General features: G+C 41.2%; 2 protein-coding genes across 5 annotated transcripts in view; both read right to left on the bottom strand.

Annotated features, from left to right (window-relative positions):
• Window positions 1-6,731, bottom strand: part of hmcn2 (hemicentin 2) — a 48,627-nt gene extending 41,896 nt beyond the window's left edge. Inside the window, exons 1-4 of the mRNA XM_059337567.1 lie at window positions 6,473-6,731; window positions 4,403-4,473; window positions 3,898-4,056; window positions 3,300-3,422 (exon numbers count right to left, since the gene is read on the bottom strand). Coding sequence (XP_059193550.1) covers window positions 3,300-3,422; window positions 3,898-4,056; window positions 4,403-4,473; window positions 6,473-6,731 — 612 coding nt within the window. The remainder of the gene's footprint in view (window positions 1-3,299; window positions 3,423-3,897; window positions 4,057-4,402; window positions 4,474-6,472) is intronic.
• Window positions 6,732-8,447: 1,716 nt separating this feature from the next.
• Window positions 8,448-26,220, bottom strand: ncs1b (neuronal calcium sensor 1b). 4 transcript variants are annotated; one of them, XM_059337003.1, is made up of 10 exons: window positions 25,970-26,220; window positions 25,235-25,355; window positions 24,109-24,251; window positions 19,573-19,597; window positions 15,421-15,559; window positions 12,316-12,394; window positions 11,779-11,867; window positions 11,625-11,702; window positions 10,178-10,285; window positions 8,448-9,697 (listed from the first exon to the last, which is right to left on the bottom strand). In XM_059337003.1, the coding sequence occupies exons 3-9, from the start codon at window positions 24,170-24,172 to the stop codon at window positions 10,187-10,189; spliced, it is 573 nt and encodes a 190-aa protein (XP_059192986.1). In that variant the 5' UTR covers window positions 24,173-24,251; window positions 25,235-25,355; window positions 25,970-26,220; the 3' UTR covers window positions 8,448-9,697; window positions 10,178-10,186. The 4 variants fall into 4 exon arrangements, 3 of the variants coding, with proteins under 3 accessions (XP_059192986.1, XP_059192987.1, XP_059192985.1); XM_059337004.1 differs by lacking the exon at window positions 25,970-26,220 and adding an exon at window positions 25,444-25,539; XR_009394672.1 differs by lacking the exons at window positions 24,109-24,251; window positions 25,235-25,355; window positions 25,970-26,220 and having other exon boundaries at window positions 8,448-9,459; window positions 9,572-9,697; window positions 19,573-20,056.
• Between the last annotated feature and the right edge of the window lie 1,616 nt (window positions 26,221-27,836).

Genomic DNA, 27,836 nt, shown 5'->3' on the forward strand with positions numbered 1-27,836 from the left:
CCTAAACAAAGGAAAACTGAAACAGCTCAACTGTCAAACTGATAACATACAGTTTTCTGCACTCTCAAGCATGTATTCCCAGGGGACTGTCTCTCACAGTGGAAGTCTGTCAGGCAGCAGTCCCCCTCCTGCAACACAGCTTTCATGAATCATGAGACTTGTTCCTCAGAATAGAAAGCAGCGGTGCCTTTGTTTTAGAAAATACACTTAAACTGTATATTCCACAGTTTCATTATGTGCAGGATCATTTACAGACAGAAACAGCTGGCTCTTTCCCACTTTTCTGTGGAATCGGTTGTGCTTAAGAAGCGAGATGAGGTCAGACAGTGACACGTTAGGATTGGAGGAGGATCACTTCTTAAATGAGTCATTGCAGCACTCCGAGCGAAAATTACACAAAGTCTGAAATAATGGTGGACAGTTTGATTATCTTTAATGGCAAAAACAATCATCACTTAAGACTATAATGTCCCTCAGAGGCTCTCCAGGGGAATATCTGACAGCACAGAATTTCAGTTTTGACAGGTACTTGACCTTCTAGGTTTAATCAGTCCCATGGTTTTAAGTAAGAATACAGTTTTCCTTTGTTTTCTCTAAAATGAAAACAGAAGCAGAAAAAACCCACAGATACTTTGCATAGTCTCATTTCAGTGGCCACAATGGACCAGACATCTTCCATTTTCCAAAAGCTTAACAAGCAACTGCTGTCTAGTATTTGTTTTGACCTCATATGGAGAGGCATTATGGCCTAGCTGCATCTGTAATGAAACAAACTGAAAACATTTCTTCAGCGGGCCCTTGGAGACAGAGCCAACGGCAACACATTATAACATTCACGAAAACGAGTAAAAACTGAAACAAGGAAAGCCTTTGATAATTTAATTATCAGGCCTCCGCTTTTTGTCTATCAGGTCCACTGGGTGCTGACGGCAGCTGGTTCCTCTCGCCGGTTTTACAACTGGAAACAGCTGTAATGTCTGCCACATGTGCAGCCATCACCAGCAGAGCAGGAAACTGCAAAGAAGTGACCTACATCTGCCCCAGGACAGTGTCTATTTCTTATGCAAGAGAGCCGAGAGGAGCGGGCAGAGCTCAGATAAAAGGAAGTGGAGTGCAGAGACGGGACGACCTGCTTTCCGGGAGAGGGTAGGTCTGGAGGAGCACGCTGCGTTCTGCAGCCACTCCTTGTCTCAACCGCTGGGAATGCAGAGGATCTTAAGTTCTGTGAAACCTCATCTGGCGTGTCTCAGTTGAATGAGCTTACAGGGCTGTTACAGGAAGGACCCCCCTCTGCTATTCATAGAAGCATGACAGATGGGCCAGAGAAGAAGGGTTAGCTAAGGCTGGGTTGATGCTGTATTCCCCTCACTCGTCCAGGTGCATTACCTGCTGAAGAAAATCGTGGCTTTGCGGTGGTTAAACACGACAGCTTGACTCCAGACCTCCCAGTGGGGAGGGGTCAGCTTAGTCCTTACCCAGACTTAACCACCACAACTGCTGACATTTGCAGGAAGATGCCTCGCTACAAATCAATGTTATTAGAGCGAATCACTCCCAGATGGAGCCCCTGCTCTTTTCTCAGTGGGAGTTTCGACACACCTGTCACAAGTGGCCTGTATTTGAGAGCAGCTACACCATAAATGGTGCCTTTGTTTAGCTCGCTCAGGAAGACGAGGATAAATGTTACCTGGGATTCTTTTTATGCCTGACAACCATTACCACCCCCTTAACTCACAACTGCATCCACGTAATGAGGAAACCATAAGGCCAATGTTATAAATGACTCTTCAAGGCACTTGAGTTGAGTGTTTGTGCAGCTTGCTAGGTCGAAATACACAATAACTGTCCGTATCCTACGCTGCAAAACCGCATCTTCATTACATGCATATTTAACATCCTTTTCTCTGTCTGCGAGCAAACATCACAGAGGACATTATCTCGAAGCTAAACCATCACAGCCCTCATTTTTTGATCAGCGCTTCAGGCTACCGATGACTAACGGTGGCATCATTACCATAAGGAGCACAGATCATGGTCCAAGTTTGACAACACATTAGCGGGGGCTTTCTTGTCCACGCTCTTGTTAGCTGATCCTCTCGTTGATCACAACCACTCAAATTTAAAAGAGCGTAAAAGAGAGCGATACGTAGAGCTGACAATGAGTTGTTGTGTGAGGACTTGGAGCCAACTCCACTGGGCAGCTGTGTTGGAAGGAGGGAAGCCATGACAGATCATATCCTGGGATTAGAGAGTAAAATAAGCAGTCTGTTTTCTCTCCACTCTCCCCCAAGAGACCACAAAAAGATTTTGTATATTTTGATTTAGCCGCACTTTATTAAACTGCTATTAAGGGTGAATATTTTGGTTAGATTTGTAGTACTTCTGAGGTTTTTAAGGATTAAAGGATTTGCATTAATTTGGTAAAAGCATGCCACCCAAGAGCTATAATCACACAGGGTTTTTTTTTAAACAGCTGACATACGGAAATTCAATGTGGAGCTAAGAAAAATGTGTTCATAAGAATGCACATGTTTACATGTAACAAAACACTAAGGACATGTCATAATACCTTAGCACAAAACCATCTGGGGTTGAGGTGTGAGGGCTTGAGTTTGCTCTCCTATTCCCTTAATACTGCAGCACAAAAAATCACATTCAAACACTTCTTAAACAGCTGGCAGGATTATGGAGTGATAATGAACCTAGCTGCCCCACACACAGGCATTGTATGTTTAGCTACATGCAAGCATGACTTGACAGGAAACAGACCCATGCACACACACAAACAATCTAAGTTCAGGGGTTCAGTGGGCCACCAGCGTGCAGAGCTGTTGGCTACAGCTCAACGCTGCCCAGCGTCTCCTGTGTTGACATGCAGGATACCAGTGTCTCTTCCAGAGGAAACTCTGGCTTCTCTTACGTCTGCCGGGGAAGTGAGCCCTGCTGTCTTTGGCTTCTTAGACAGGGCTTCTGTTACATGCTGCTTCCGATATAAAAGAGTCACTCACCCGTATCATATGAACAGGAAGTTTAATATCAGCTATGGAATCATTTGATTACACTAAATGAAATCGCTATTATTACATCAGTGGGTCAAGCAGGGGGTTGTTTCACTCCTGCTCCTGCAGTTCTCCATTATGAGGTGATATAATCCTTTCTATATTTATATACACAACTTAATTCTGATTTGTTACAGAATTTATATAATATTAAATCCTTTATAATGTGTATACAGATTTATTCAGGGTTTGGGGAAAATAGCCGTCATTGCAGGGCCATGCAGTCTGTTGTGCTCTCACCTCGTTGACCTGCTGCTTGTCCAGGTGAAAGATTTGTCCAGAGGAGGTGGCAGCGATCTCCTCATACGCCCTGTAGCCAGGCTGAGAGCGGTCCCCACAGTCCCCGGTCAACACAAATACCACCTGGGAACAAGGAGGGGAGGGCAGGAAGAGTTAAGAGGATTACTACTTTCAGTGTTTGCTTTCTACGGCCTCGCTTTTCACTTGGCTCTAAAGTGACGCTAATTCTCATTGTCATGCTTCACGTAGAGGCTGAGACAAGAGTAACTTTGAAGAGACTTTCCCCTGCTCAGCTGAGCGTCGGGGAACTTTATTGGAATGTAGATCTTTCTCAGCATGCCACTGTATTCCTTTTGTTACAGCATGTGATAAATGCAAAGATACTCAAAACTCTGTTGGTCACAACTTATATTTAAACCGTTAGATTTGAGGGGACAGAGTGTGCTCATATTCAGGTTCACACTTGTATGCATGTGTTGAACATTTTTACATGCTCAAAAAACACATTATTTTTTACTCTTTTTCAGTGGCTGTCGCTTCATTAAAGGAGAAACTTCCATCATATGTGCCAATCTGTGAGATCTTGACAACCCTGTACCTGTGATTGCCGGAGTTGCACCAACTGCAGAACATCTCTCTTGAGCCGGTAGTCTTTCGCTCTGGCGTCGGTAAACACATAGATGAAAGATCCAGGCAGGGAAACCTCCAAGGCTTTCTTTATGGCACCTATGCTCATCTCAGGGCAGTCACCCCCACCCTGGGTGACAGAATCACACGATAAAACACTCCTAGAAGAAATAAACTAATTATCTTATCTTCAACTTCAGTCATACTGATTCGGTAGGCTAATGTTAAGAAAAGTTCAGATACTTAAAATACATACATTGCTATGTAACTGATACACCTGAGTCAGTTTGCTGACCTTATGATTCTCCTCTACACTATGTTATTCCATAATCACATTATTGTCTCCTAAGGCAGCAGTGGCTGCTTTTCAGTAAAAGTAATGTAGTCTCCACACAGTTATAGCTCAGATTGATTTGGAACAATACTGTAGTCCCAGGTACTAAAGGATAATCACGTAAGTGTTGTATGGTTCCCACCTGGACAAACAGCTCTTGCAGATCCTGCTGGAACTTCTTTGGGTCTGTGGTAATGGACACAGGGCCAATATCTGCAAGGTTTGAAATTTAAAGTGAGCAAAATCAAACCAAGTCAGCATAAGAAGAGATGTCCTGGTTGCAAAACAAAAGCGTATGCCTACAAATATTCATGAGGGCTTAGGTCTCACTTGTCTGAGTTTTTCTTCAAACAAAACAACACTATCAGAACAAAGGATTTAGTTGTTCCTTCCTCAGCGGTTTTCCCTCTGTGAACAGAGAAAACGCATCTACAGCGTCAAAATCCCAAATAAGCCACAGTCTAATTTATCAGGACCAGTGTGATGCCCTGTAGCTTTTATGCGAGACATGACTATCAATCACGCACACCACACAAGCGTGGTAAGATTGGTGTGCTGACAAAATTACAATTTGCAGGTTTTGTTTCACACAAATCGGTACAATCTGGCCAAAGTTCAGAAGACGATTATAATTTTCTGCAGCTGTAGTCAGCATTTTCTACTGTTCAAGCAGCAACAGCAGGAGACTCAAGTGTGATGGATAAGAACCTGTCAGGGCATGACACTTACTTGGCTGCATTCTGGGGCCAATCGCTGTAACAGTAAACATTACAGAATGCATTGTTTCTGCTATAGAAGACTGCTGTCTATAAACACAAGCCTTACATTACAGAGAAGACCCTTATCAGGTAGGGTGGAGCCTTGTGATTTCTGTGTCTCTGCTTGTTATTCCGACTGTCAAATACCATTTTGAAGTATCCGTGTGAGGCTAATGATACTGAGCTTGCAGACATATGTCAAGCTTGATGACATTTCTTACTCATTCACAATCTATTTCCCAACAGTGGATGCTTTCAAGTCCTTCTCTCCTCCTCATGACTGACTGTAAAACACTGACAGCACCGTCACGCCTCTTTTGTAAGCCACCGCGGCTTCTTTGCAGTCTTGGAAGTTTACAAGGTCCCCAAGGGCAGGGCATATTAAACACAGACAAAATGTATGGTGTTAGTGCCCCCCACCCCCACCCCCCACTCCTGACTGGCTAAACTGGGGGGCTAAGAGAGTTTTCCGGAGGCTTGGATGCAGGAGAGGGTGGGGTGGGGTGAGTGGGGTAATTACACACAAGCAGACAGCATATGCTTCTCATCAGAGCTCAAACACCCTCCCCCCATTAGAACACTCTTATTTTCAAGCGGTAGCTTTCCCATATAGGAGGACAGATGCCGTACCTGTCCCACACACTCCTCACTTTAAAAGCTCACATACCCCTGCTTGATGTCTTGTACCACTTTGACCTCAAAGTGCTGCTCTGTCTCTAAGTTGACTTCTACTGAAACAGCTATGGTTTAACACATGTGCAACAGGTCCTTAAATGTGCTGAGGTTTGCTGTTATCTTTTCAACTATCATTATATAAATGGCAGAAATGTAACCAACCTACATGCTGAGTTTGGAATAATGCAAAGAAGAAGGTTCTAGGCTGTGTTGCCTGGACCTGGCAAGACAATCTGATAATTTTTGGCTTAGAGCTAGCCAGGCGATATAGCCAAAATCTTCTATCACAATATAGGTCATTCCATATTTCGGTTACAATGTAGCAAGCTTTCTGGTAATTCAATAAATACATTTTACTTTAACAGAGATAAGTCTCTTTTTGTTCACTTCAGCGTGAAATAAAAACTTAAGTACAGAGCATTTCTCATTTAATTAAGAACTTTAATATGAACAAATGTACAAAGCAAAAATCAAATATGTCTAGCTATACACTGATTATGGAAGACAATGGAATTTAAAGTGTGAGTTATAAAAAAGAAACCAAAATCTTCAATTTGATATTCCCTCAAAATATTTCCCATCAGATTTTCTGAGAAATTTGAGACAGTATGTGCTTGTTATTATCATAGTAGGCTATCATGATATCCCAGTATATGACAATGACAGTAAATTAACACGTTAAATTATATTATGATTTGCTAAAAAGTTATTAATTCACAAATAAACATTCACAACAAGTGTGCCTGTGGTTAAGAACTGAGTGTTTGGTGAAAGAGTACCTGGGTCATGGAAGGGGACAAGGACAAAGTTTTTGATGGGTCTGGTCCTCCGGTTGAGGGTCTTCTCCAGAATCCGTGAGGCGCCATCTATCACCTGTTTCAGATCGTCGTACATGGAGCCGGTAACATCGAACACAAAGGCCAGGGTCGAGGCGCTGTCACCGGATCCATCATCCTCCTCAGCCCGGGGGACTGCCAAGAGCCTGTGCGCGCCGATACAGAGCGCCAAGACTAGGCACTTTAATAAGACAACGGTCATATTTTTTCTTTAGATTTACTGCATCTGTCTGCTGGAATGAGGCGAATCACATAAAAATGTAAAAGTTGAGAAAAGGTTTAAGAAGTTTTCAAAGCTGTTCAAAGTCTGGGACTGCTTCCAATCGGTAGAAAAGATATCTGGAACAATACGGCTCAGCTGAAACACATCACAATCCAGAGTAAAATACTTCCACAGGAGTACATCCGTGCGTAAAGTTTGGAGGAGCGTGTGGACTGGCTCTGTGTTGGAGAGCCCCTGGAGAGCTGGTGCTCTGACGCTTCAAACGGGGGCGGAGATGGGTATTAAAAGGTTCCCGAGACCCAACCTGATTTTTTTTCTGAGCGTGTGTGTACGTCGACCCCACTGTGACTTCAAGACTTTAACCCTATCCAACATTCCCCCTTCTATTCAATTTTTTCGAAGTGGGCCCCTTGGGACCTGTTTTGAACAGCTTTGCGCACATTACCAGCGGAGTCTGGAGCCTGTGTTTTGGACATGCCGAGAACATTGTCTCAGTAACAGCCTCATTTTTATAAATAGGCATCGTTTATATTCAGCTGACACCAATCTAATTATATACATAGCCCACCCTGAGAAAACTCCCCTTGGCATATGAATGGGCGGAATGTCCCTTTCCCTTTTTACTGTGTACAGTAGCTGATCTGGATTATTAAATATTATTCATGCTTTTGATGTCGAGCTATGGCATCTTATCTAAGGAGATCAGACCTCACAGAAGAAGCCAGCACTGATCTTATGAAGGTAAATAATTTAGTGTGTGGAAGGGACCCAGAATATTTTTGAGACAGGAAGCTGGTTGTTCACTTCAAAAACAACTTCTCTATTTGCTGCACTTAGTTGCAACCTATCCATCGGCCGAAGAACATTTTTCGGCCGATATTCGCCTCGTTAACTGCTATCTGCCAATGGGCAAATAAGATGGCATGCACTATCAGTGCCCTGGTGTTTATCTGATGATTTGCATCAATTTGTCACTGGCTAAATGTTGTGGTTATTTGCGAAGAACGAAGATTTCCATATTTCCCTGACACAAAGGCAGAATAAAATAACACAAATATCAGTATAGACATCGCTTATTGGCAAAATTGTTATTTTCAATATCGGATCAGCCCCCTTTTTTAAGTTGTTACATTCCTGGTGCAGATGCTACATTTAAAACTTGTTTAAAAATCACAAAAGTGAATCAAACGTGTATCCAAAGGTCAGAAGCTTGTCTGGTCAAAGCTCTGGACACTCCTGACCTCCTCTTTTTGATATCACTTGCATCTTTTCTTCATTAGTAGAAAACAGGAAGCAGGTCTGAGCAGGCCCAGTGAGCAGAACCACTGAGCCTCATTAACCCGCAGTTCATTGTTCATTATTCAACCAAACAGTGCAGACTTACACCAGACTGAGTTGGCATGTAAGATTCTGGGTTTTAAAGCATGACACATAATCTACATGACAGTATTCATCATTAGTGGAGTACTCTGTAGGCTTAGACCGACATTTTTGAATACAATGCAATTTGGTGTGAACTTTGATCGCTGTCTTGAAAAGTGATTCATGAGGGATCATAACGGCATATTTTGAAAATACACATATGAGCAAGAGTCAATCAATGTATGTATAAAGACCTTTCTGTATGGATAAAAAAAACACACATTTTTTCTATTCATTTTAAATACAAAAACTAAGAATGCAGTAATAGAAAAGTTTGCCACTTAAATGCATTTTATTCTGTGCTCTTATACTGTTAATAAACAGGTAAATGACATTTATCATTTAGTAAATTATCATTTGCATAAGGCATAAAATCAGTGAAGCTGTTAAAACATCTTAATTCGGTAACTTAAACAATCCAAGAATGATAAAAAGGCATCATCACATGCTCTGGCCTCACACAGGACAAATACAATGTGGACAATTGCAACCACAGAGCTCGCAAAAAAAGCTTTACAACCAGAATTGATGTCTGTTTGTGCCTCTCAATGACCAGGGCTTTGTATGTGCTGAGGGGTGGAGTACGATGCTCTCAAAAGAAATAATGAGCCTCGGTTCAGATGTAAGCTGTGAGAATTGGCGGTGTTGCTTGGTCATGTCGTTCAGGATGTGGCTGTGCAACGCTGCAGACACTAGACACTAGTGCTAACGGGGAAGTGAAAACACAATGGGATGCAGAGACTGCAAACATAGTAAAATAATCCATAGTAAACTCCAGGCTCCTTCAACACTCTTCTTCAAATAAGACCTGTGCTCTCTCAGGACAGAGAAACTTCAGAATGTGAGAAAAAACAATCCCACAATAATGAAAATACAGTGCAATACATTTCAACACCTTTGATAAAAAATAAAACTTCATTCCATACTTAGGAGGAAATTCCCATAAAACGCAGCAAAGCAGAAAATAAATTACCATTCTATTTACATTATACAATGTACACTATACTGCTTTGTCACTTTAAGTCAATGTTCACCAAGTAACACATTTCTCCAGATTCTCCCAAGATTCTCCCGGGTTTTCAAGTCTCCTCATGTGGTGAAGCAGCAGCACAGTTCCTCTGAGCAGTTCAGGTGCATCCCCTGGTTTACAGTATGTGAACATGACTAACATTTCAGGGGGGAAATTCAGTTCCTTGGACTGTCCATGGGGAAACCACAACACTGCGCTTGCAAAAATGCTCGTACACAGTCCACAACACTCAAGGGTGTACGCGGTGCCACATAGCTGTAGAAGCACAGATAAATGACTGAGGGTTTTGCTGACATGTTTGACTTCTCCGTCACATCAGAGTATATATTTGTTTACATCCAATTTGGAAATGTAGGCGAACGGCTACCTGACACAAGATGCCGTACGATAAACAGTCCACTTCTGGGTGAGCGAGTTAAATGTGGCTTCCTCCCGTCTCGTCGTAGGTGTGATGGTGCTGGATTTTGGCGTGTGGATGCTGAGTTGGATCCATCTGAGAAGTTGTAAGAATGATCACCATTGAATAGTTGATAGTGTCATGAAATGTGGGGGTGTTCAGGGCATGCAAGATAAATCACTAAACAGAGTGGCTGCATTACCAAAATATGTCTTCTCGAGCTCACTTCGCAGTTGACAAAACGCTGAGCAGGATGTCGGCAACAATTGGCAGCAGCCGGCGCATTACATTAGGCAGTGAGAGCAGAGGGCTGTCGCGCTCTTCACTCAGCACTGCAAGACTATTTGATTGCCAGCAAACAAGTGGGCCATTTGAATAATTCATAGGAACAAACTGAGAGCAGAAAGTGTCTTCTTCACTTTGGTTTCAGCCCACGGAGTGATTTCCTTTCTTTTATTCTTTCCTCAGATGAATTAAAAGTTAGACAGTATTATCTGGTGTTAAATCATGACCTGGGATTGAAAATCACCCAAGCAGAGAAGTATGCTGGTACTGGTTCATTAATACCCCACTCACCTTAAATTCCTACACAAGTCCATCGTAGAGAGACAATGCCTGAACAATAGAAGGATCTGCCTTTGAACCCTCCTGAAACTCCTGCAGAGTCAGCTTCCCGTCTGCATTCTGGAAGAAGAACATGAGACAAAATGAAACTGAAGCCCTCCAAAGCTTTAACACAGAGTTACCAGCAGGGGGCAAACAGGCTCTTAAGCTAAATCATGTTACTCCTGTTCTATGCTGTTGGATTGATCTTTGGTTCAGTGCACTTGGATGGTAGCCACTCTCTGCCAATACAAATCACTAAGTGCTGCTGTGCTGCACAGCTAGTCCAATGGGCTGATCTTGGCAGTAGTGGGCTGAGACGCAAACACCCATGCAGGCTGTGTCTCATCTTTCACTAAAGCTGAGTAGATTCTTGGGGCTGAGGGAATGGGCATTAGCACAGAGGGCCAGTGGTAGAGGAGACTATATATGATGTTTATAGACTGCAGGCGGTGTTAGTGACGCTGTGATGGCTACAGCTAACAGCTCTAAACTTAACAGTGCCCATGTCAAAGCCCTGAGGGTGGCAACAAAGGCAGATTCAGTCCTCTTAACGGTAAACATATAATCATTATTGCATTTTTATCAGTGTCAGGCAAAGTTTGATGTTAAGCTGTAGAAAGTAACCTCAAATGGTACAGCAAATAGTACTATAATGTGCTGTCACAATCTTGGAATTTCAAACTTTTAACGGCTATAGCATGAACAAAGGCTATAACATGATGACAATGAAGCTGCGGTCCTGAAACAAAACCTCATCTTTAATGAGGTTGTGGTAGCTGGTCAGTGTTGATTCTTGAAGCAACAGAGTAGCAGATTGAGCTATTAGCAGCTATTAGTTAATTTCCACAGAGCAGGTAATATATGCCTGTAAACATGAGCACACATGATGTTTTATGTTAACCATGTGAAGCTAAATTTATTATTCCTCAACCATTATCATGATATTAATTTCCCTCAAAGAGTAAATTGGTAATTGTCATTATGTGTTAGCATCAAGCCAATGGATGCAGTGCTAGTTGTTTGCCACATGGTTGTAGCAGTTACGCTAGCTATTTCAGGAGTTATTCATCATTATGCTGCCAAACTAACCATTAACTTTTAGAGAGGGCGTAATAAAGAAAACCCGTAGGTTATATTTAACTGGAGCGAATAAGACAAGTGACAAAAGAACAGCACTGTGAGAGAGGAGGCAGGGCTTTTTTGGCATGGTAGTGGTGTGTGTCAACTCGCTGTCGGGCAGCCAGAGAGAGCAAGTGCAGCAGGTAGCTGCATATCAATACTGCAGAGCACAGAAACGTGTTTCAGATTGTTTAAAATATTCAATATCAATATGCTTCATAAAAATCTATATTTTTGACAACACTAGTACATTATCACTGTCTTCATCACTTTGGTGTTTTGCTATGAAACTACCAACCTTGTCCATCATTGCAAAGATACGGTCCACTCGCTTTTCTGGTGTGTTTTCTTCTTCTGGCAGCTCCACAGTGTTCCCCTGAGATATTAAATAATTACGTTTTGCACCACTAAAACAATCTTTATTTATGGGTCTAATGTCTTGTAAAACTTACCACCATCTGATATATGGCATCTACGATGTTCAACATCTCATCTCGGGTGATGTAGCCATCATTATCAAGGTCATATAATTTAAAAGCCCCTGTACAGAGAAAGATGGTGGCCCACACTGAGATCAGAAAATTACTGTGACTTCAAAATGTAACACGAAAGTTAGATTAACATGTATGTTTTCATGGATTACAAAGCACAGTGTTTAAAGTGAGATTACAGACAGGCAGAAGCCCTTCATGTTTGCTTTCCAGATCAAAAGGGAACAGTAGTAATTCTGGATAAAAATAGTGACACTTTGTTTGAAGGTTTAAAATTCATGATTACAGCGAATGTTGCAAGTTTTCTAAGGTGTTCTTTTTTAAGAAAAGCTTGTCAACATATTGGGTCATGACTCCCAGGTTGCATAAATCTGCTGTATTTGCTAATAATCTCCTTTTTGCTGTTTTCTAAGAAACCATGGATCCTCTTTCATATGCATGCATGGCAGTTGGTCTATTTAAATGTCAAAAACAGGGGAAGTGGGTGCATCTCCTTACATCTCAACTTCTCATCAAGAGTCCCCCGGGAGGTCACTGACAAGGCCTGGATGAACTCAGAGAACTCGATGCGTCCATCCTACAGAGTGACAAAAAAGAGAGAAAGAGAAATGGACCAGAGACAAGATGAGCATCTTGCCCAACACTTTCTGTTGCTGTACATTCATGAGCTTGTTGCTGTTCTTTCATGGTGTCCTTGCAGTATTCTGCTGAAAACGGGGCCAGACGTTAGCTCCAAGTCAGCTGCTATTTTTGCCCTGCACCTGGCTCTCTCCTGAGGCAGAAATATGTCACCTCTGGTCATTAGTAAGATGGATGAGACTGGCTCATCGTCTAAAAAGTTACAGCACACAAACAACCAGCGTATTTGGAGTGAGGATGTTTCACATTTTTCCAGACGACTCTGCATCATGAATGGGCATAGCAGAAAATTCTGTCCGACGAGGTTGAAAATATTCTGACACTTTTATTTCCTCTGAGCTTTGTTAGAATCCCATGCTCTGAATCTTACCACAGAAGCTCAAAATTTCCAATTACCCTCCTAAAATTGTGGCCCTCAGCGTTGCTCTGTGAGGCCACACATTGTGCAGTGGAGAGAAACATCTGCTAACACGGATAATAATCAAACGCTCAAAAGCATAAAGTGGCTTAAACACCACTAATTCAAACCAAATCATCAAGTTATGACTTCCAGGCTCAAGCAACTGCATTGGACTTATTCAAATGAACTGCTTAAAGGCACTTTGTAAAGGATATGTCATTCACACAAGTTTGGTGGCAATGCATATAAATCAACATCCTGGTAGTGGAGTCTTCAGGCTTTGGTCGGTACATATTCTCAGAGGATACTAAAGGTTTATGTTGCATCAAAAAAAGTTATTCTGCTACAACAGCTGCCTACCTGTAACCGACTTCAGCCAAGGCGCTACTTTCAAAACAGCCAAGTGATCTTCATGGCCCTGGGGTCGGCTAACTTTATCTTTACCAGACATCTGACCAGCCAGACAATGCTGAAGTCATGCATTGCTGATTACATAAGTCATAAAAACTGTTAAGATCAATGCATTCTTTAACTATGGGGTGCCTTACGCTAATGAAGGTCACAGATAAACATCAGACAGAGGGGTTGTCTGATCTTCCTGACACAAAGCCTCTTAACTGAGTCAATAAACCTCCAGGGGCTCACCAACATCCCAGGAGCTGCTCATCTACAGTTTGTCTTCCCCAAACACAATTTGAATAATCTCTTACAGCTGCGATGAGGTGGATTACTCCAGACAAATGTTGCTTATAACAATTTGGCCTTGTTAAAACATGCTTTCTCATCATATCCTCAAATCCTTAGAGGATCAGCCCACATTACAGAGAGATGAGTTTCAATCCAAAAAATAAAATACATATCATCTTTCTAAAATATAAATTAGTATCCACTCTTGGAAACTGATTTCTGGCACAACCTAAGAGTTACAATTATGTGTTACTATTGATGCAGTGACTCATCTTTTAATAGAGCAGAATCATCTGTGCTGTTGAAATACTGAAATACAAAACTGGAAAATGGTTATGACAGATTATGTAGTGTTTTGATGTAAATGTCCTCAAATACATTCATTCATTATCCTTAACCGCTTATCCGATCTCAGGTCGCAGGGGGCTGGAGCAGATCCCAGCTGACATTGGGCGAGAGGGGGGTACACCCTGGACATGTTGCCAGACTATCATAGGGCAGACAGACAACCATTCATGCTCTCTCATTCACAGCTACAAACAATTTAGAGTCACCAATTAAACGTTGGAGTACCCGGAGAGAACCCAGATTGACACGTGGAGAACATGCAAACTCCACACAGAAAAACAGTCCTGCGACCCTCTTGCTGTGAGACAAGAGTGCTGACCACTACACCACCTTGTAGCCCTCTTCCAATACATGCAAAATATAAAATGAAAAAAAAAAAACAACACATGGCAATCATTACAGAATGAGTTCACTTAGCATAAAATCTGCAACATGTCCTTAAACTGTATGCCTGTTTTGTTAGCAGATACCAGTGTTCTAGAGAAAGCAAGATTAGTATCTCCACTTTCTCCCATTCTGCCCTTGGGTGTTAAAATAAGTGTTTTTGAAGAACATTTTGAGTTAAGTTGATCTTTGACCTTCTGAATATAATGTCATCATTTCATCATTTTATGTGTGATTTTTTCACAGGTCACAGTGAACTTTGACCACCAAATTTTAATTAATTCATCCTTGTGTCCAAGTAGACATGTGCCAGATTTGAAGAAATTCCCTCCAGGCGTTTATGAGATAACATTGCATGAGAATGGGATAGAAGGACAGACGGCCTGAAAACATGATATGTCCTGCCACAGCTGTTGCAGGTGCGGTCTCTGGAATAATTACGAGAGCCTGACTGATATGTCAGTCAGCGTACTTTATCAGTTAATATTTGCATATCACACATATATTAGCATCTGCGTACATTTGTAAATAATATAATGCAGAAAAAGTGCTTCGTAATTTAGGAATGGTGTCATCATGTAGTTTGTCCACCAGAGCGCGCTCTGAATTACAATCTAAGCACAGAATGAGACAAAAAGTGATGTCAACCCTATAATGTCATTCAACACAGGGGACAAGAACTTAAAGTCTTTGAAGCAAAATACAGCTGGCATCCAGAAAAGTAATATTTTAGATTACGGCAGACGGACATAAAAAAGCAAACTTAACTACTTAGCCCATTCTGCCTATACATTATAAAATACATTGGATAAGAGTGTAACAGAAATGTTACATGTATACATACTATATTGGTCCATATAGTGATATTGGAATTTTTATTGTAGAATACTGGCATTAAAAAAAATCTAGTATCGGTCAAACAAATAACAGCAGAAAAATAAAAACGATTTCTCTGCCCTTGTATTCTGTGCAACCTCTTGTTGAAAGAACGACCCTCAGACTGGCCTTATCCTCAGACACTGTTGCTTTTAACATTATGTTCCTTATCTAGCAGCAACCACTGTCCATCTATTTCTTTATCATTCTGAAAAAATAGCTTCCTGCATCATAGTAGGACAACAAATCATATGAAATAAATTACAAACCTTATTTTCATCAAATACGTTGAAGACAAAGGAGGCAAACTTTGTGGGATCTCCAAAAGGAAAGAACTGCTTGTATATCTTCTGAAAGCCGATAGCATCCAGCTGCCCACTTGGACAATCTTTAATGAAGCCCTTGTACCTGGAAAATAAAGATTTTAAAGAATTTTAAGATTTAAAATATAATGTATGATGTGATGAGAATACATAATCAAGACAAGACTGACAACAATGATGACAGACTGAAGTCACCTCCTCACCCCTACAGCAGGCATTACTGATTCACTTTGACAGAGCAGGCTGGATCAAAAAGGTAAAGTGCAAAGCTATTTGTCTCATTCACAGATAAGACGATCACCCTAATCCAATAGCAAGCCCAGAGTGGTTCACTCTAATCAAATTACTCTCTAGTCCTCTTTTGATAATATGCATGGCTGATAGATAAGTCTGAGCGCTTCCTCTCGCCCCTGGAAATGACATATCTAGAGAGCGACTTAATATCTCTATTAACCTAAATATAGAAGCATCTCATAAGCGATTTCAAGCACAGTCACTCAGAGGTAGGCAGTTTCCTTGTATGTCTTCATAAAGGAACACAGCAACCTTAAAGTCTAAGTAGACTGTAACAGGTGAGGGAACTAGGAGGGGAGCGTTAGCCTTTACAAAAAGAAATAGGAGGAAATAGCAGGGAAAAAATAACACTCTGTTTATAAAAAGCATCGCAAAAAGCTTTTGCTCTTTATCAACTGCAAAAATGACACACAAGGGAGCACTGCATGTTCGTCTCTGATTCCGAATAAGGCTGGGCTGTAATTACGGCCCGAGAGAGAGAGACCGAGAGAGTGCTCTGATGAAGAATGAAGGCCAGTACAGATCTTTTCCACTCTGGCTCCTCATTCCTCTTAAACTCTTTCCTTTTAATCTGCCGTGGAGATAATGAAGCCAGCTTCATATAGTCAAAAAGATGGAGAGACACTTTGAGGAGAAGCTGAGAAAAATTTTCAGCAAGAAGAGAGGCGAGAAAGCAGCAGAACCATGTAATTCTCACATTTGAATTATCTGGAGATAGGCAGGAAAATGAAAGCCGAGCTCACTATAATGCAGAATACAATCTAATTGGTATTCAAAGTGCAGAGCACACAATGCATATCATAATCCAAAGCCGACCCATTTCACCTGAATTCCTCAGTCATTTTTAATGTAGGACTATGGAATATTATCCTGCAACAAACATAAAAGGCTGAATGGCAACATACTGTAGAGCATAGTGTATGTACTGTACATACAGTATACATGTTTCGTACAGAGTATATACTGTATTGTTTACAGAAGAGGTTATTTACTGCAAACACAGAACAATGTATCTATGTAAGTATTTCTCATAAAGACACCTACTCTTTGCGTCACATGTGCAGCCACAGAGAACAAAAAGCTGTCATTGATTGAGAGACTAACATTCACAAAAATAACTTCTATCTACAAGGTTAACTACAAGTGGCATTATTACTCCTAATCAATAGTTACAGGTCAAATATAGTGTATCACAGATAAGGTAACACTGAATTGGTACTCCAGTACTGATGTGGTTATCACCCATATAAAGTGTTTGCTGATTATAAACAAGAAATTACAGTCCAGAAATGTGTTTTTGATTGGAGCTCAACTTGTAGACAAATAATGGTTGAATAAATGTTCCTACATCCTGCATCACATTGATAAAATGATTAATTATTACATAAAAACATATTGCAAATTGCTACAAAGCTAACACATCTAAATACAGTCTTTAGTAGATAATGTCAGTCAATTCATTCAGACTGTTAGGGATAATCAGGCTGGTAAATTGGCCAGTTTGCTAAATTTATCAGGTAATGTAACAAAGCGACCAACACTGGATCCATGCAGCACCTGACACAGACACTAACAACACAGTCCTCCATGAGCCACAGAGCTACGTGGCTGGCTCATCCCGCTCTCTCACCAGTCAACCTAGCATGCATGTTTTGTTGAGCAGGGTTGAGACCTGATCTAAAATGTTCAGTAAGCGCTTGAAGCCATTTTTCAGGGAAAACCATGTTAAACAATGTATTAATAATAAAGAATATTTTTACATATTTTTAAATGTATCTGGAAGGGGACCTTTAATATAACTGTAAATATAAGTTTGGCTCCTGTAACATTCTGTAATATGCACTTTTTGATTGATCAAATTCTTATTTTCCCTCTTCAGTCAGTCAGTAGTCACAATAATTTTCTTTAGAAGGCATACTGTGATGCAATAATTAAAAACATTTTAAAACAAACAGTGGAGTAACACAGCAGAAGACACATCTACAGTACATGGGTACAGTAAAAAGCCACTGTACCAGTGTAAAGATGTTTACCCAGTGTGAGCTATTTGTCAGAGTCATGATCAAAATCACCTTCATTTGCCAAGAACACATCATGTACAGGAAATGTGACATGGTGACACTGGTGCTAAGATGTACACGGTCAGACTGTACTTGAAGTAGTGTAATCGTGCAACTACGCACTGTACTTGCAGGGACACAACAGACGTGACATTGTGCATCAGACCACACTGGGGGGCCAGCATGAAGATTAAGTATTTATTACTGGCACTGCTCCCACTCCTTGGCATCTACCATGGTGGTTTGCCTAAGAGTTGTGCAGGATGTCTTTCTTGTTCCTGCTTAGCTGGCAGGAACATCACTGCGCAATGGCATTTTGTTATTGATTTCAGGTGAGCCTTGAGCATACTAATGATGTTCCCTTAGAGGAGAATTAGGAAGGGGAACAAATTTAATGCACAACACAGGCATTTATCTAACCCCGCTAATTCTTCTATGTCTGTGCCTGTGCTCTAATTACACACCATCTGGCATTTCCCCTGGTAAAATTCCCTCTCATCCCTCACACTCAGCCGTGTTGATTGCTGCTGATCTTCAAGTGAGGACTCATGCAAACTTTGCTGTGAAAGACAGTGAGAGTGATGGTGAGCTAGCTGGCTGCACAGCCGGAGGGGGTGGAGGTTTAAGGGGGGTGAGGGGTATTCCGCCCCAGTGCACTCAGTCAGCCCCAGAGACAGCTCGGAGGCTCCTGACCTGCCAATGCCCAGTGATATCTAATGCTGCTACTGCTGCTGCTGTGTGGCTGTGAATGTGCCCTGGCTTCTTCCCTCCTGTAAACCCCAGAACTGGGGACATGAACAGCGACTCGCTCAGACAGGGCTCTTCTCATGCATGCAGAATTAGGTCGTGAAATGCAAAACCAAAGCAGGAGAACTGAAGTGTGAACATGGAAGAGTGATCACTTTATTACAGTGCTCCCTCTTCAGATATACGCTATTCTTTGTTTTTCATTTCAAAAGAAACAATAGCCCAAGAGCAGCATGCAGCAAACAAAAGCGATGACTACACTCATGCTTGAATCAGCTCTGTAAATGAAGATGCATTGTCTCTTATCCCTGTGTTAGCTCCTGTCAAACTGTGCCTTCAGAAAAACATTCAGAAATTCACACCTTACCGGTAATGATCAGTTTCACCACAGTTCTGTGACTTATGGCCTGAGGTGTTTCTGTTTCATAAATAGGTTCATTTGAATGTATGTAAGTATGTGTTAGAACATTGACCTCTGCAAGATGATGCTGGGCCAGGTCACACTGAATAATAGGTAGAAAATCCGAACAGAGAGGATTACTAATAAGTAACCTTGTGGAGGCTCTGTAGCAATGTTGTGATTAAGTGCCTCAGAGTGAAACAACCTTATGCCCTGTCCATTCTTCTGTTATCAGACATCCCTTTTGCAAATAGAGCAAAAGGGTTGTTGAGGAATGCATCATGGACATGTTTGTATCGGTGTTATCAGCCTTCAAAGTCGTTCAGCCTGAGTACTGCTTCAAAGTCATTCTATTTTCAGAACTCATCTGTCTTCGGGGTAAAAGTGAAGGAGATGACTTCAAATCAACTATTAAACCAAATGTAAAATACACAAGAAACTAAATTCTGCCCAAAATATATCAAATTAAATGTAGGTCAAGATAAGACCCTCCTGATTCCTGTGAGCATTACCAGTAAAAACACAACTGCTAATATATGACTAGCTTCACATGAGTAATGGAAAGAAATCTCATTAAGAATTAATGTACACACTTACCACTGCTGCACCTCTTTCTCTGTAACTGTAAGAGAAATAAAGAGTGACATTAGCTGAGAGAAAAACTTTGGTTGTCCTAGAAAAAAAAGCAACTTGCTGTTAGACACAACAGAGGAGCCGAATAGTAGCATCGTTAATCATCTTGGCCCAGTCCTATCACATATCATCTGACTTTATCAAAACTATTCCAACAGTGTCAACTAGGGTTGTAACACTTAAGGTATTCGTACTAAAGCATCACAGTATGTAGATTGTAGATTGATGCACGTGGGGAACCAAAGTTCACAAGTGCCAGTTCTCTCCAGAAACATGAGCTGTTCGCAACATTTGCTGAGTTTAGCAAAACAAGTGAACTGGTGTGCGAGTCAGTTGCATTATGGCAAGTAAAAATGAAAACCGGAGATTGAAGACCTGCCTGTGGGTTCCCAGTCAGCTTCAACAACAACAACAACAACAACAGAGAGAGTAGGGCTAGGCATCGTTAGCCTCAAATCATAATTGGCTAACTCATATTATGGTCAAGTTGAGATATCTGCCTAGCTCTAACACTGCTGATTCACCATGCATTACTGACTATTAGCCTCTTAGTAGAATTGCCCAAGTCATATTTAGGATGATGACATAGTCAATAATGCATAGTGAATAAGCAGTATTAGGACAGTAGGGCTAGGCAGATATCTCAATTTGGCCAACATGACTTAGGCAATTATGCTATGAGGCTAACAATATGTTTTTCTATACTGTTTTTATTGTGATGTCAAAAAAGCAGTGGCCAAATTACATTCTGGAAATACATGGATCATTTGGACAAAGTATTACATTCAGATCCTTGGAGTTGGAGGCACTGTTGTGTTAACATGGAGTATGGAGTGTACAAAATCGGCTTTACGATGTGGTTATTTCATATAGGCTATTTAATTTTTGAATTACCAGAAAACATGCCAATTCATGTTACGTATCGCAACCAAAATATGAAATAATCTACATTGGGATAAATATTTTGACCATATTGCCCAGCCCTAGAGGACACCGTTTACATAAGACAAGGACATTGTGTCGTTGTAGGGGATGGAAGCCTATCCGACATGCTAATGCACGTTCAACAGCAGATTTGCAGATGATCACAACTTGTTTGTGTGCTTTGAATGTTTAAATATAGCCAAGGTGGAACTAATTGAACCACTCTAATGCACATGATAAAAACATTTTATTATTCTATTTTCAGTGTCACTGCATAATAGATGCTCTTCAGTGTCATAGCCTATTGTGACTTGAAAGTGTTTGTTCAGTGTTCGAACAATGTAATAAAGAACAGTTTGAAATGTTGTGTATTTTGTAAAAATGAAAATAGTTTACAAAAGATAATTTTATCTGTCTGTCTATATGTCTGACACATATCCTTATGCATTTGGTGTTTTTCTTGCTATACCGAACTTGTAACAAACCATGACTCCGGAAGCAGGGTATGAACTGAACCCTGATTTCTGTGTCCCATTACACACCTAAACTCAACATGCAATTATTGGAAAATAGCCATGTTTTGTTCAGTGGTGAATTAATCGATTCCTATCAGAGGAGATGAAAAATGATTTCTGCTGCCCAGGATAGTCAAGTGGGAGTAAACCCCAGGGAGCCACAAAAAGACAAACACGGCTGAGGGAATGAAGGTCAGCCACAGATTTAAGAAAGAGAACAGTTTAGGAGGCAGGATGTGTTATCATGCCCACACAAACACCATTATCTGCCAGTATCTAATCAACCAATCCCTCATGGCTTTCCCTTGTCTCTTTACTTTCTCTCAAGTAACCACAGCAATTTTCGGCCTCCCGGCTCCTGGGCTTGCTAATGAAAACAAGGGCGGGAAATCAATAGCATTAGTTTAACCAGGTGGTCCTTTGAGAACAACTTGCTGAATTCCTGCCACTGTAAGTCTGAGCATAGACTGTAACACTTCTGTTGGGCCTGGGGCTAACCAAAAGTCTTATAAATACAACAAACGTGTAAGCTTGTTAGTCAATCAATAATGTCTTCTCTCTAATGTTTAACCCTGAGCAAGTCATAGCCATGGTTACTGCAAAGGTATACAACCAGGGAAACAAAGGGTTTTTCATGACCATTCACATTTCCACAAAAAAGACATTTTCAGGAAAATAAATGATTCAATTATCCAATACTGTCATATTGCAGTAGACCAGTGAGGAAATATATTCATAACAAATATATTCATCATCACTTTTTCATGACATCTTCATCTGTATTCCATAATGTGACTATTGCAGCACTGGAGCAGAATCATATAGAGGCTATCGATAAGAAGGCCAGGTTAGGTAGCTCCTGTCTGCATATATCTCGGCCTCAATTTGTTCTGCTCAGCATTTCAACAAGAAACCCACGATGTGACCCTTTCCTGGGCAATAAATGTCAGGGTCAATCTCATGACTGTCAGGCCAAGCCAAGCTACCATTAAATTGGCCTCAAAAGTCAATGTAGTCAAAAATTGAGGCAATTCACCATGGCTACGATTTAATAAAACATTTTATTGCATAAGTCAGTCAGAGGCAATGCGTAATAATGTAATCAACCCAATGCAGGAGAGTGCAGGGCCCACTCAGCTGGTTGACCCTGCAGGGTCTGCGAGAACACATCCAGTTTGCACTCTGTCACTGTGAGCCTCTTCACAGCTTTGACAGCTTACAAAATCATCATGCCATTACATGGGCCTACATTCTGCAGACATCTTAAGAGGACTTCTGTTTTTTCCATGTAATGCAAGACTGGTTTGATTTAACCTCTCTTAAAGTACAGGTGAGGCAGCAACCACTTTCCACAGTTTTCACTGAGAACAGGAAAAACACTGGCTAGCCACAGCCTTGGCACAGCTCAATGCTGTCTCTGGCCAGAAAGCGTTTTATTTAAAGTACAAGGTCATAATAGTTTTCTTATAAAGATGTACATTTTAAAACCCAGAAGATGCCCGTCTTATACAACAAAGCAAAAGAGATATCTTCTTTTGAATTCCACAGGCCTTGTTTCTGGTCTGGCCTTGTTGGTTGCCTCTCAGCACAGAGGGCATTTGCAGAGAAAAAAACACCCTACCGCTTCTACCACTAAAACAAAAAGACACATAGGCACAGGGAAATTTACTAAGTCCCCAATCTGTCAAGAACCAAAGGAAAGCGGCGACTAAAATGGCAGACAAAGCTTCTCATGGGAGTGCAAGAGAAAGGGGCAACAGGATGAAGGAAAGCAGAAATGATAGTCTCTCAAGTCAGGCAACAACAGAGAAAGGGAGAATGATCACGCTGGGAGAGAAAGCTTGGTGCCCCTCTCAGCGATGCTAACCAGATAAGATCCTAATTATACTATTCCATTCCCAGCTCAAAGAGGGCAATTAGGGGATAAAGCGAAGGAGACAGGGCGAAAGGGTAAGAGAGAATGAGAAAGAGAGAGAGAGAGAGAGAGAGAGAGGCAGAGAGTGAGTAGAGGACAGCAGCAAGCAGCCCAGCCCAGCACGAAGCCCAATCTTCCTCCACAGCAATTTCCTGCCACAACAGCCTTCCATGGTTCTGCTGCGGAGAGACCCACCACACAAATAACACTGTCATTAGGCAGCCAATGGATGTCAACTCCCACCCACACCTGCACGCTGTACTGCTCAAATAATAATAATAAAGCTGTGCTCCAGAAATAACACACAAATGATTAATATAGTGTCTTCCGAGCAGACATCATTGTGGTAATTATAAATGTGATTTCAGCTCAAATTTGATTGAAAGCTGTGGGGTGAAACATGTTTTTTGTTCAGCAGGATATATAACTAAGTTAGTGCTAGCAAAGTGAGAAAGCAAATGCTGTCAATTTGCAATGTCCTGATAAGTCGACAGGAACAACACAAATCCATGTACTTGTAATGTTGCAGACTCACTCCAGTTTTTGACTTACAGTCATTACCAAGAATATCGCACCATTTCTTTCTCTATTCAAGAATGCCATTTAGAATACTGGCATAGCATTAATTAATTTAAACACTGTTTACATTTCTTATCTATCTGTTTTTGTACACATAGAATATACAAAGGGTCCGTGACCTGCATATAAAACCACATCCTCATCTCTCAATCCCCCGGCTCAATAGCCGAGCATCTCCATATTCATAAAACCCTTCAGTGTGATTTAAAAGATGCTGATTGCAACTTTTACCAGACCTTAACTAATCAAGATATGCCACATTTAAATGTACATTTAAATCAAACTGGAAGCTTATTTCCTGCTGATATTTAGTCGTAGCTCTGTTTTGTCGATAACGAGAAGCTGGTGTAGAATCCCAATATATCCCAGCAAGCAGGGCTATTTACTGTACAGCCTGTATGGAAAACAGTGGGTGGAAAATGTAATTATTAATGCAAGGTATTCTGATCACAAACTTTATAGTCTTTTAACTTTGGTCAGAATGTTTCTTTATTCTCATACAGGCTAGCTAAGAAGTGTTTGTGCTTCTAAAGACAAGCAAAAAGAAAAAGACATGAGGGTACTTACAGTAGGTTTTCCTTGTCAACTCCTCCACCACCTCTGGCTTGAGCTTGCTGTTTGATTTACCCATGATCTTCAGCTCTCCCCCACACCTCCAAATCCACCTTGGCACGCAGCACCTGTTACTACCTCCTCTCCAGTCTGCTCCTCTGCCAAAACATACAAAAATGTGGGCCAGTTTAGGTGCAATGACACTGGTGAAATAAAAAAAGAAATAAAAAAGAAACTCCCATTCAAGCTAAATGAGTCTGTTGTTCTGAGTATTTCACTCTAGCTGCGGTCATGATCTGCTCAGTCATCAAACCTGGCACACCAGACAGCCAAGTCAAACCCCAGGGGCCCTGTGAAGAAGAGCCGGCAGGTTGTTGAGACTATATGAGCGCTGCTGAGTGCCTATGTGTTCGCTTCATTTCTTCATAGCAGTCCGTGGGCGAAGAGTGGCGTTTGGATGCGTTGCTACCTTCGTCCTTGGATACAAGAGTCACTCAGTGGCTGGGTTAAGCACGTTCACTCCCTCACAGTCATTCTCTGTTCTTCTCACTCCTCCCACCCCTCCTTTCCCACCACTATCTCTATTGCTCTGGGTAAGTTACTGTAGAAAAGAATCCTCCCTCTTGACAGCTGAGATAAGGAGGTGTGTAAACTAAAATACAATGAACAGAGCTCGCCTTGGATGCACCCCACTGCACTTTGCACTCACTTGAAGCGTTAACTCTTACCCCAGGAACCTATTACTGACATAACCGTTATAGAAAAGGTAAAAGGTTTCAGTAATAATTTATGGAAAGCAAAAAAGAAGCAAGGTCTCTACATGGTTTTACAATTTTAGATGCCAGCTGAAAAGAGATCTGGTCTTGCTCTTAAAATAAGTGTGTGAGCTGTCTACCAAGCTTAGAGGCGGATTTGAAGAGTGACAGTTTTCTTTTCTTCTCCATTCTGACTCATAATTCTCCCTCCTTCCTGGCCTCACGACAGCATGGTATGGTGCTTTCCTCCTCTCTGTCACAGCAGACAGGAGATGAGGGATAATGGAATTTCTTTGTATCACGGGCCTAGCGTTGGCATGCACTGATGCCTAACCACAGCAGCTGTCTAAGCCACAGAATAAAAAACTACTGTATGCATAAGGCACCTTCACTGCAAACATCTGTTCTCCGTGTCCACGGCAAGTGATGTCCTTCTGAGGGATGCCACGCTGGTAATCACCATCTTGTGTTTGCTCAAGCCTTCTGGTCCTGGGTGTTACTTAGACACTATAAAAAAAACAGAAAGTAGCAGTCACAAAGACTGGAATGACAAGCATTTGCTGTGTTTAGTAGTAGAAATGGACAATGCTGTCACCTAGAGCCATGAGCACAGGAGCACTTGACCGGAAAAACACTCAAAACAGACAACGACCTTTCTACTGTCTACCAAAGCTGCAGGCAAGGCACAGTGTGGGGAAAGAGGAGTGCTGGTTGTGCAAGTGCAGAGGCTGATATTAAAGTTAACTGCTTTAAATTAGCACTATTTAATGAATGTGGCGTTAAGACTTTGAATTAGCGATTCCGTTAAAGTATTACATTTAGCTGGGAAAGAATAACTAAGACATACGCACCGACACTTGAATTCGTTAAAAAATAATGGCTGACACATACAAATGAAAGAGTGCTTTGTTCCCATATATTAATATTTGTTTTGTTGACAGGAGGAAGAAACATACAGACGCGGTAGCAGCAGGTGGGACGTTGCCTGGCAGTACCATAGCAACACACAGTTTATGGCTACTGTACAGTGAGGGAAGCTTGCTAGTCATTGTACTCGCAATGTTTGGTACCCACGCTGTTCCGTGTAGCGAGTTGACTAAAAAAAAACACCGAAAACTCACCTTGAAATGAATTAAAGCGTGTCCTTGTTGAGTGACTTCGGGGTTTATCTGAGCTACACACGCGAAAAGTCGCCGTCCAGTCAGTCCCAAAACAGAGAGCCGCTGACCAACACTGTCTCCCTCCGCCGAGTTGCGGAGCGGCTCGTTGCTGCGCGGATGGCCGTCCTTCTGCTCTGATGCCGCCGTCAGAGTGACGTTGCTGCTGGCCCCGACCAGCTCAGCTCAGTGCCAGAGAGACACTGACGTCGCGGTACCACTGGTCATACAGGCACAGGGACTCTTTGTATGCTTTAACTGCCTTTACACGTGTCAGCAATATCACAGTAAAGGGTTAATGTACCCAAACTCACTTTTTGACGCAGATTCTCAGTTTCGGGACAGAGCTTAAAGGCAGATGTGGCACTTTTAGGTAGCTTGGTGTGCCCAATTTTTAGTGACGTGAGTAAGCTAATTTCTGGATAGTCATTCGACGGGGGTTCGCATGGCTCATATATATCTCCTTGTTTTTCATTATGCTATGACTGGAGGTACTTTACCTTTTTATTAGCTAATCACTGCACCAGTGTGTGTAATTATGTGTACGATTAACTATATGGAGTCTTGAGCTGTTATATCCATTTTTTAATCATTTTAATGTCTTTTCGTGTCTTTTTTCATTCTGTCTTTTTTGGTCATTTTTTGTCTTTTTTTAGTCATTTTGTGTCTTTTTTTTAAGTCATTTTGTCTTTTTGGGTCATTTTGTGTCTTTTTTTGGTCAATTTGTGTCTTTTTGTGTCTTTTTTTGTCATTTTGTGTCTTTTGTGTCTTTTTTTTGTTATGTTGTGTCTTTTTTGGTCATTTTGTGTCTTTTTTAGTCCTTTAGTCCAACATAAAATGTGATTTTGAATCTTTTTTTTTACTTTCAAAACATTATCATGCTCAATAAAAAAATTAAATGTTGCAAATGTGAACACAGGTTGCAAATTTAACATATTAGAGGGTTACATCCAGTTCTGTTATTTTATACGAAATATATTTGACCTTGTCTCCAGTTTTACTTGGTATATCATCATCAAACTGATACTGGCCTCATGAAGTTTACAGCCAGAACTTAAGAGGTAAATTTACAGTAGGGCTCCTACGCTGCTTTGTTTTTACGTCTGGATGTGATGAAGAACTTTTGGAGACTCCAGAGGGTTAAGTTAAAATCTAGTGGGCCATTATTTGTAGGATGTGTTGATTTCACAATTATTATCCTCAAAAGGCCTTATGTTGCTTATTGACTTTACATGTTTTGTTTGTCATCTGTAATGATTAGCTTGGATACTATTGTAAAATTATGTAAAATAGCTATTAAAGTTTTTACTTTCATTAAGGTTGAGTGACTCATAAGAAAGAAAAATGTTAAAAAATGGTCAAAACTGAAATTTCCTCAGTAGTAGTTCTATGATGGCCAAGCTCAAAAAAGACACTACAATTCCCATAATGCAACAAAGTGAAGTCTTCAGGTAGACCCTGGCTGTGGTTGAATAGACCAGTTTGGAGTAGACATCATGTTTCGACACTAGCAGCTGCATGCGCATGGCAGAAACTGTGGAAAAAAATAACAATCTATGAAAACAATAAGAAAATAGAGGTTACAGAAGAGTTTCAGCGGGTAATGTCTTGCTGTGCTGTTGGACGTCAAAACAGAAATAGTTTTTTTTTAAAAATTGGCGTTCATTCATATAGACGCCTTTTGAAGCTGGACCGAGACATTTATGGTTGCTGTCAAGCTTCAAAGGGAGTCTTTGACAAAGTAATCAATAAGAATGAAGGCAAGTTCTTTTTTTACTATTCCTGTTCTGACATACAACGGCACAGCAAGACATCGTTACCCCTGAAACTC

The sequence above is a fragment of the Centropristis striata genome, chromosome 7 (assembly GCF_030273125.1).
Source record: "Centropristis striata isolate RG_2023a ecotype Rhode Island chromosome 7, C.striata_1.0, whole genome shotgun sequence".
Taxonomy (NCBI): Eukaryota; Metazoa; Chordata; class Actinopteri; order Perciformes; family Serranidae; genus Centropristis; species Centropristis striata.

Excerpts from the sequence above, each read along its gene's own strand:
- ncs1b (XM_059337002.1), bottom strand. The coding sequence starts at position 19,703 with ATGCTACTATTCGGCTCCTCTGTTGTGTCTAACAGCAAGTTGCTTTTT. Across the intron at positions 12,395-15,420 it reads ACGTATTTGATGAAAATAAG|GATGGACGCATCGAGTTCTC; the intron begins GTTTGTAATTTA and ends GTCACTCTGTAG. Across the intron at positions 10,286-11,624 it reads TCTTTGCAATGATGGACAAG|AATGCAGACGGGAAGCTGAC; the intron begins GTTGGTAGTTTC and ends TTCTTCTTCCAG.